The sequence below is a fragment of the Trichechus manatus genome, unplaced genomic scaffold (assembly GCF_000243295.1).
Source record: "Trichechus manatus latirostris isolate Lorelei unplaced genomic scaffold, TriManLat1.0 scaffold00108, whole genome shotgun sequence".
NCBI classification, from domain to species: domain Eukaryota; kingdom Metazoa; phylum Chordata; class Mammalia; order Sirenia; family Trichechidae; genus Trichechus; species Trichechus manatus.
The window spans coordinates 6,374,948-6,385,184 of NW_004444044.1; the positions used below are offsets into that span (position 1 = coordinate 6,374,948).

Below are 10,237 nucleotides of genomic sequence, written 5' to 3' on the forward strand. Positions count from 1 at the left end.
CTTGTTGGGGTGAGATGATATCTCAATGTAGTTTTGATCTGCATTTCTCTAATGGCTAATGATCATGAGCATTTCTTCATGTGTCTGTTAGTCACCCAAATATGTTCTTTGGTGAAGTGCCTGTTCATATCCTTAGCCCATTTTTTAATTGGGTTATTTGTCTTTTTGTTGTTGAGGTTTTGCAGTATCTTGTAGATTTTAGAGATTAGAAACTGATTGGATTTTTCACAGCCAAAAATTTTTTCCCAGTCTGTAGATTGTCTTTTTACTCTTTTGGTGAAGTCTTTTGATGAGCATAGGTGTTTGATTTTTAGGAGCTCCCATTTATCTAGTCTCTTCTGGTGCTTGTGCATTGTTACTTATGGTTCATATTATGTTTATCCCATAAAATATTAGCAATTTTTAAAGCTAAAATACAGGGCTGTCACCAAAGGGGAATAGACTAAACACAACTGTATAATAGTTATACTCAGGATGCCCATGAACACTCACTCAAAAACTAAGTTCAAGTAATCTGACAAGGAAACACAGGCGGGTGGAGTTATTTAAAAGGGGAAGAAGCTATGTGTGTTGATGTATTTTAGTCAGAGTCTTTTCTTTCCAAAACATTTCCTTTCTTTCTCAAATCAATTTTCGTTTTTCCATGCCACCATCTGCTCCTTGTCTATATGCATACTCAATTTCAACATAGTTATAATAATATCTTAGATGGTGTTTATAATTTATATTTTAAAGTCATGCATATTTTTTCCATTTTGTGGTTTCATTAATCCTCAATCAATAATTAATATTTATAGATCAATATGCATCCTTCCACTCTTTTATACTGAGATGATCTTAGAAAATAGCATACGCAATCCATTCTTTTTTGTTGGTGGTGATGAAAATATACAGTAGAAAATATATACCACTTCAACAACTTCTACATGTACAATTTCGTGACGTTGGTTATATTGTTCAGGTTGTACCACCTTTGTCGATATCCTTTTCCAAATTATTTCACCATCATTAACACAAACTCACTGCTCCCTATGCCTCTCATATAACCTTTCAAGTTGCTGTTATCAGTTTGATAATTCTTTAAAAGATAATTCTTGAAAAGAGCACAATGTTCAAGGCAGATACAATTAAGCTAAACTATTGTGTGGTTTAGAGATGATTTCAAGGGATAGTTTTGGTTTAAATATTTTCTCAGGGTAATATTTTCAGGGGATCACCCAGCCTCAATGGCTCTAGAAAGTTTGGATTCCATGAGAATTAAAAATTCTATTCCTCATTTTCTCCCTTTTGATCAGAAATCTTCTACAGAATCTTTGATCAAAATGTTCAGTAATGGTAGACAATTAATTCTTACAAAATGTCAGAATAAACCTGGAGCCTACATATATACTCTCGTCCCTCCTTTAACCCTGTTAAATCCAGATTTCCAACTCAATGTTAAAAAAAAAAAAAAATCTGTCTTAGTTAAAAAGATATGCACATTCTTTGAACAACGGAAATGTTATAATTTATTAGGAAAGTTTAAAATCTGTTTTGTTTATGGTTTATAGCCAGTGTTGTTGTTGCTGTTTCTGTTGTTTTAAGAAATTCTATCCTTCCTGAAGTAAATGGGCAGGAATGCAATAGAACTTTTAAAAGGAAGTAAGAGAAATGCAGGAACAACTATGTTTGGAAGGTGGACTTTTAAATTTCAGTTAAGCAAGTACTTCTGGGGTGAGGGAACCTTAGGTACAAAGGCTAAGTTAGGTAATGGCACATTGGTAAGGCCCTTCTCTAGTTGTCATTATTGTTTATTCTCTTACATCTCCATATCTCACTTCTATTCCCCTCCTCCCTGAAAGCTACCATTCTAATGTGTTTTATGTTTATTCTTTTGTTTGTATTTATTCTTGCAAAAACATACTTTATGATTTTGTGTGCACATACTTTTAATTTATTTAAGTGCTACTGTTGTAAATCACTTTTTTTTCATACTTTTTAATTTAGAACTGTTTTTCAAGATCCATCCATGTTGATGTTCCTCTAATTTATTGCTACTAACTGCTACATGATGATTCATGGGGTTCATCTACCATATTTTACCTCTGTGCTTGCCCATCATCCCAAGAAATGCCACACTGAGTACTCTCCTATCTATCCCCTTATACATGTGTGCAAGTACTTCTGGGAGCAGAAATACTGAATCATTTGGGTGGGCAAATACTTAATTGGTGCAAGATTAAACTTCAGAATGGCTGAGCCAGTGTGCACTCCCACCTGTAGTGCACAAGGGTTCCTCTGCCCCCCTTGTCTTTGCTAACATTTGGTATTACAGGCATACTTCATTTTACTGCATCTTGCTTTATTGCGCATTGCAGATATTGCTTTTTTTTTTTTTTTTAACAAATTGCAGGTTTGTGGCAGCCCTGCATCGAGCAAGTCTATTGGTGCCACTTTTCCAACAGCATGTGCTCACTAGGTGTCTCTGTGTCACATTTTTGTAATTCACACAATATTTCAAACTTTTTCATTATCATTATATCTATTATGGTGATCTGTGATCAGTGATCTTTGATGGTATTATTGTAATTATTTTCGGGCACAACAACCGCGCCCACATAAGATAGCACTTAATCGATAAATGTTGTGTGTGTTCTGACTGCTCCTCCAACTGGCAATTCCCCTGTCTCTCTTTCTCTTTGGGTCTCCCTATTCCCTGAGACAGGACAATATTGAAACTAGGGCAATTAACAACCCTACAATGGCCTCTAAGTGTTCGAGTGAAAGGAAGAGTCACATACCTCTCACTTTAAATCAAAAGCTAGAAATAATTAAGCTTAGTAAGGAAGGCATGTCAAAAGCCAAAAGCTAGGCCTCTTGTGCCAACAGTTAACCAAGTTGTGAATGCAAAGGAAAAGTTCTTGAAGGAAATTAAAAGTGCTACTTCAGTGAACACACAAATGATAAGAAAGTGAAAAAGTCTTATTGCTGATATGGAGAAAGTGTTAGTGGTCTGGATAGACAATCAAAACAGCCACAACATTCCCTTAAGCCAAAGCCTAATCCAGAGCAAGGTCCTAACTCTGTTCAGTTCTATGAAGACTGAGAGAGGTGAGGAAGCTGCAGAAGAAAAGTCTGAAGCTAACAACAGAGGTTGGTTCGTGAGGTTTAAGGAAAGATGCTGTCTCCGTAACATAAGAGTGAAACAGCAAGTGCTAATGTAGAAGCTGCAGTATGTTATCCAGAAGAGCTAGCTAGGATAACTGATAAAGGTGGCTACACTAAACAACAGATTTTCAATGTAGACAAAACAGCCTTATATTGGAAGAAGATGCCATCTGGGACTTTCATAGCTAGTGAGGCGAAGTCAATGCCTGGCTTCAAAGCTTCAAAGGACAGGCCAACTCTCTCGTTAGAGGCTAATGCAGCCAGTGACTTTAAGTTGCCAGTGCTCGTTTACCATTCCAAAAATCCTAGGGCCCTTAAGAATTATGCTAAATCTACACTTCCTGTGCTCTATAAATGGAACAACAAAGCCTGGATGACAGCACATCTGCTTACAACATGTTTACTGAATATTTTAAGCCCACTGTTGAGGGCTACTGCTCAGAGAAAAAAGATTCCTTTCAAAATACTACTGCTCATTGACAATATGCCTGTCACCCAAGAGCTCTGATGGAGATGTACAAGGAAATTAATGTTGTTTTCATGCTTGCTAACACAACATCCATTCTGCAGCCCATGGATCAAGGAGTAATTTTGACTTTCAAGTCTTATTACTTAAGAAATATACTTCATAAGGCTATAGATGCCATAGGGAGTGATTCCTCTGATGGACCTGGGCAAAGTAAATTGAAAACCTGCCGGAAATGATTCACCATTCTAGATGCCATTAAGAACATTCGTGATTCATGGGAGGAAGTCAAAATATCAACATTAACAGGAGTTTGAAGTTGATTCCAACTTTCATGGATGACTTTGAGGGTTCAAGGCTTCAGTAGAGGAAGTAACTGCAGATGTAGTGGAAACAGAGAGTTAGAAATAGAAGTGGAGCCTTAAGATGTGACTGAATTGCTGCAATCTCATGATCAAACTTTAATGGATGGGGAGTTGTTTCTTACAGATGAACAAATTAAGTGGTTTCTTGAGATGGAATCTATTCCTGGTGAAGATGCTTGAACACTACTGAAATGACAACAAAGGACTGAGAATACTACATAAGCCTAGCTGATAAATCAGTGGTAGGGTTTGAGAAGACTGACTCCAATTTTGAAACAAGTTCTACTGTGGGTAAAATGCTACCAAACAGTATCGCATGCTACAGGGAAATCTCTCGTGAAAGGAAGAGTCAATCAATGTGGTAAACTTTATTGTTGTCTTATTTTAAGAAATTGCCACAGCCACCCCAACCTTCAGCAACCACCACCCTGATCAGTCAGCAGCCATCAACATCAAGGCAAGACCCTCCACCAGTAAAAAGATTATGACTCGCTTAAGGCTCAGATGATGGTTAGCATTTTTTATCGATCAAGTATTTTTTAATTAAGATATTCACTTTTTTTTTAATATATAATGCTATTGCACACTTAACAGACTACAGTATAGTGTAAACGTAACTTTTATATGCACCGAGAAACCAAAAACTTCATTTGACTCACGTTATTGCAATATTTGCTTTACTGTGGTGGTCTAGAACTGAATCCGCAATATCTCCAAGGTATGTCTGTATTTGACTTATTCATTTTGGTAGGAGCCCTGGTGGCACAGTGGTTAAGAGCTCAGGCTGCTAACCAAAAGGTCAGCAGTTCAAATCCACCAGTCGCTCCTTGGAAACCTTATGCAGGCATTTCTACTCTGTCCTATAGGGTCTCTATGAGTCGGAATCGACTCAGTGGCAATGGGTTTGGTTTTGGTTTTTAATAGGTATAAGGATTCTCTGGGTGGTGTAAACGGTTAAAACATTCAGCTGCTAAGAGAAAGGTTGAAGGCTCAAGTTCATCCAGAGGTGACTCAGAAGAAAGGCCTGGTGATCTACTTCCAAAAAAATCAGAATCAATTTGACAGCAACTGTTTTTTAACAGGCATAAAGTAGTATCTTATTTTTTTTTACTTATTTTGCATTTTTCTAATTACTAATGAGTATGTGCATTGTTACTATACTTATTAGCCTTTTGAGTTTTCTTTGCTATAAATTCTACATATTCTTTGGTAATTTTTCTATAGGAGTTGTTTTGCTTTGTTTCATTCTTATGCTTTGCAGGAGTTCCTCACATATTCTATATATTGAGTTTATTAGTTTTACACAGTGCACTTATCTTGTCCTAGTCTGTCTACTATCATGTCTGACCATGGTGCCCTTCATGAAACAGAAATGCATAATCTTGAAGTAAACATTCATCGATTTTCTTTGCCTTGTGTGTGGTTTGTGTTTTTGAAGTTCGTTTGTTGTTTTCTTTTTAAAGAAGTCTTACGTTCTATGCTCCTGAGTCATAAAAATATTTTGGTACAGCTTGATTAAGGATCAAGAGAGATAGTAGAAAAGGGAATAGAAGACACTTTTTTTAAAAAAAAATATTTTACTATATTTTATTCTATTAGCTTTATAATTTTTCCTTTTACATTAGGTCTTTAATTCATCTGGAGTCTACCTTTCAATGTGATATTAAGTACAGATCTAGTTGCTGGGTTTTTTTCCCTCCAAATAGTGAGCCAGTTTTTCCAATTCAACTAACTGAACAATGTGACCTTTTCCCAATATATGGCATGATTATTAAGCTCATTACATTTCTAGGCACCTGAATCTTGCAGAAGAGGAAACAGTCTATTTTTTTCAAACTGCTCACTATCACTTTGAGACGTGAAGAGTAACACCCATGGAAATGATCAGCATAATATGACAAAACTGAAGACTAAGTTGTAGGTTGTAGACGACAAATACAGAAGAACTTCAAAGGAAAGGAAGACCAACAAGGGTTCCCATGGTCAGGAAAGGATTTGTATTATTTTACCCCTATGTAAATGAGACAAGTGTTTCTCTCCTCCCATCCTCCCACCACCACCGAGTTAGCTTTAAAAGAATTACAGAAAGAGTTTCTGCCTTATCCTGAGACGCTTCTGTTTACTGATGCTAAATGCCAGTGAATAGACAACCAATAAAGACAGGTTGGAGGTCCTGTTCTTCCTCACAGTTTGAGATTTTCTGATGTGAATACAAGCAGAGATGCAAGAGTAAAATGAACTCATGCTCAGATTCTGCTAAAACCCATCCCAACTCCAAGTTCTCTGAGATAATAGCACAGACATATCTCATCTGTCATCTCATCCTTCAGAGATACCAGTAATTCATGGTACCCCCAAATAAGTAGGTCATTTTCATTATTATTCAAATTTTATAAGTTTAGGTAGGGTCACTGTATTAGTGAGGGTTCTCCAGAGAAACAGAAGCAATAGGATATATACCCATTGCCATCGAGTCAATTCCTATTCATAGCAACCCTATAGAACAGAGTAGAACTGCCCTATAGGGTTTTCAAGGCTGTAATCTTTACAGAAGCAGACTGCTACGTCTTTCTCCCATGGTGGCTTCGAACCACTGACCTTTCAGTTAGCAGTCCAGTGCTTAACCACTGCACCACCAGGGATCCTGATTAAGACCTTGACTGCTAACCAAAAGGTTAGAGGTTCGAATCCACTACCCACTCCTTGGAAACCCTATGGGGCAGTTCTACTCTGTCCTATACAGTTGCTATGAGTCAGAATCAACTGGATGGCAACAGGTTTGGTTTTTGGTTTATATACATATATATACACACACACATATACATATACACACACAGACATATGTATATATATACATATATGTATTTACCTATATGGTTTCAAATTATAAGTTACTTATATGGTTTCAAATCTCTCCACCTTCATTTCTCAGCTATGGGAACCTAACTTCAGAGGTCTAGTGTTCTAAAATGTTATATTAAAGGTATTAAAGATGGTTGATGAATATATTTGCATATGTACGTCTAGCATTTGAAGCTGAAGAAAATTAGAGGAAGTCCATGAGAGCCAAAATATGACCTTAGGTATATCCCACCTAAATTTAGAGACCATCTAAAGAATAGATTTGACGCACGGAACACTAATGACTGAAGGACAAGTTGTGGAATGACATCAGGGACATCATACATAAAGAAACAAAAAGTCATTAAAAAGATGGGAAAGAAAGAAAAGACCAAAACGGATGTCAGAAGAGACTCTGAAACTTGCTTTTGAATGTAGAGTAGCTAAAGTGAAAGGAAAAAGTGATGAAATAAAAGAGCTGAGCAGAAGATTTCAAATTGTGGCTCGAGAAGACCAAGTAAAGTATTATAATGAAATGTGTAAAGACCTGGAGTTAGAAAACCAAAAGGGAAGAACATGCTCAACATTTTTCAAGCTGAAAGAACTGAAGAAAAAAATCCAAGACTCAAGTTACAATACTGAAGAATTCTACGGGGAAAACATTGAATAACACAGGGAGTGTCCAAAGAAGATGGAAAGAATAAACAGAGCCATGGTACCAAAAAGAATTGGTTGACATTCCACCATTGCAGGAGGTAGCATATGATCAAGAACCAATGGTACTGAAGGAAGAAGTCCAAGCTGCACTGAAGCCATTCGCAAAAAACAAAGCTCCAGGAATTGACGGAATAACCATGGAGATGTTTCAACAAAGGGATGCAGTGCTGGAGGTGCTCACTCATCTATGTCAAGAAATTTGGAAGAGAGCTACATGGCCAACCAACTGGAAGAGATCCATATTTGTGCCCATTCCAAAAAAAGGTGATCCAACTTAATGCGGAAATTATCGAACAATATCATTAATATCACATACAAGTAAAATTTTGCTGAAGATCATTCAAAAGTGGGTTCAGCAGTATATCAATAGGGAACTGCCAGAAGTTCAAGCCAGATTCAGAAGTGGACATGAAATGAGGGATATTATTGCTAGGGTCAGATGGATCTTGGCTGAAAGCAGAGAATACCAGAAAGATGTTTACCTGTGCTTTATTGACTATGCTGTCATTCAACTGTGTGGATCATAACAAATTATGCATAACATTGTGAAAAATGGGAATTCCAGAACACTTAACCCGTACATAGACCAAGAGGCAGGCATTTGAACAGAACAAGGGGATACTGTGTGGTTTAAAATCTGGAAAGCTGTGCATCAGAGTTGTATTCTTTCACCATATTTATTCAATCTGTATGCTGAGCAAATAATCCAAGAAACTGGACTACCTGAAGAAGAATGGGGCACCAGGATTGCAGGAGGACTCATTAACAACTTGCAATATGCAGATGACACAATCTTGCTTGCTGAAAGTGAAGAGAACTTGAAGCACTTAAACTGATGAAGATCAAAGACTACAGCCTTCATTATGGATTACACCTCAACATAAAGAAAACAAAAATCCTCACAACTGGACCAATAAGCAACATCATGATAAATGGAGAAAAGACTGAAGTTGACAAGGATTTCATTTTACTTTGATCTACAATCAATGGCCATGGAAGCAGCAGTCAAGAAATCAAACAACATATTGCATTGGGCAAGTCTGCTGCAAAAGACTTCTGTAAAGTGTTAAAAAGCAAAGATACCACTTTGTGGACTAAGGTGCACCTGACCTAAGCCATGGTATTTTCAATCACTTCATATGTATGAGAATATTGGACAATGAATAAGGAAGACTGAAGAGCAGTTGACACCTTTATTATGGTATTGACATGATATATTAAATATACCATGGACTGCCAGAAGAACAAACAAATCTATCTTGGAAGAAGTACAGCCAGAATGCTCCTTAGAAGAAGGATAATGAGACTTCATCTCACATACGTTGAACATGTTATCAGGAGGGACCAGTCCCCAGAGAAGGACATCATGCTTGATAAAGCAGAGGGTCAACGAAAAAGAGGAAGACTCTCAACGAGATGGATTGACATAGTGGTGACAACAATGGACTCAAGCATAACAATGACTGTGAGGACGGCACAGGACTGGGCACTGTTTCGTTGTGTTGTACATAGATCACTATGAGTTGAAACTCACTTGACAGAATCTAACAACATAACAACATATCTAGCATAAACACTCTATATCATTGAAGGAAAGATGTGGATGGGTAAGTTTTCTGAGAGAAGCTTTTTAAGAAATAATGCAATATGAGCCAACTCTAACTTCTTGCTAAAGTGTAAATATACCAGTCCTCACTTCGCAGGATAATCTATTTAGAATCTCCTTATTCAGCAAATATAGTACCATGTTATTCCCTGAAGGAGAGACTACAAGAAATTATAATCTCTCTCTCTATGCCCCTCTTTCTTTCTCAGAATAATCAAATTTAGAGGGTAATAAACCCGAGAAGGATACGAACCTTCTAAATAATGGCTTTCCAATGCTACGGGCATTCTGATTTTAAATACCTTTAGTACAACTTTGAACAGATCCAAATTAGGTATTTTTCTCTTTTAAAATGGTAATTTAGAAATGTAGGTTTTATGATACCCTTAAAGTTACTTTATCCTTTATAACCCTGAATCTCAAAGTTTTTAATTCTATGAATCCCAATCTCAGGAATGTCAACCAATCTAAGAGTATACAATGTATTGCTACTTGCTATATGCAGCTAATTAGTTACAGATTCTCTGACAGTCCACAAAGAAACATTGAGGAAGACTAGTGCAATCAAAGAAATGACTTCCTTAACACCACATAATGTTACATTTCATTCAGTGGTATCATTACCACCTGGTTCAGGGTAGTCAAAGTCATGCTTCCATGGCACTCTATCCACACACCCACAGACCTCATATGACATAGGTCCAGCAGACTTCTCTAATAGACACAGAACTTGGCTCAAAGTTGCAGGTGTTAACAAAGATAACTATTTTAACAAAGGAAGTGACATGATCCCCAGAAGGCCAACAAGCCTCAAAATCCTGTGAGCACTAGGCAGTGCTCAGGTTGGCCATGTTTTATCTAGGCTTGGAACAATGATTCACAGCTGACTTCTGGGATCTTGGGTTTCACCAAAAATCTAGAGTTATAAATAGATACTCTAACAACTTTAAGGGATTGTGATGAGAATATCAAGATTATAGTCCCTATTTTTGGAGGACAAAGAAAGCAGACTCCTCAAGGGAGAATGAAGAGAACAGGATACAAGGAAAAGATCAGTCCAAAGGACTAATGGACCACAGCTACCAAGGCCTCCAG

The 10,237-nt window shown here is 37.1% G+C and overlaps 1 protein-coding gene across 1 annotated transcript in view; it reads left to right on the forward strand.

The window, feature by feature from the left end:
* The window catches only part of TMPRSS11A (transmembrane serine protease 11A), a 70,843-nt gene that overhangs the window by 24,373 nt on the left and 36,233 nt on the right, over positions 1-10,237 (forward strand). Inside the window, exon 3 of the mRNA XM_023737818.1 lies at positions 3,341-3,345. Coding sequence (XP_023593586.1) covers positions 3,341-3,345 — 5 coding nt within the window. The remainder of the gene's footprint in view (positions 1-3,340; positions 3,346-10,237) is intronic.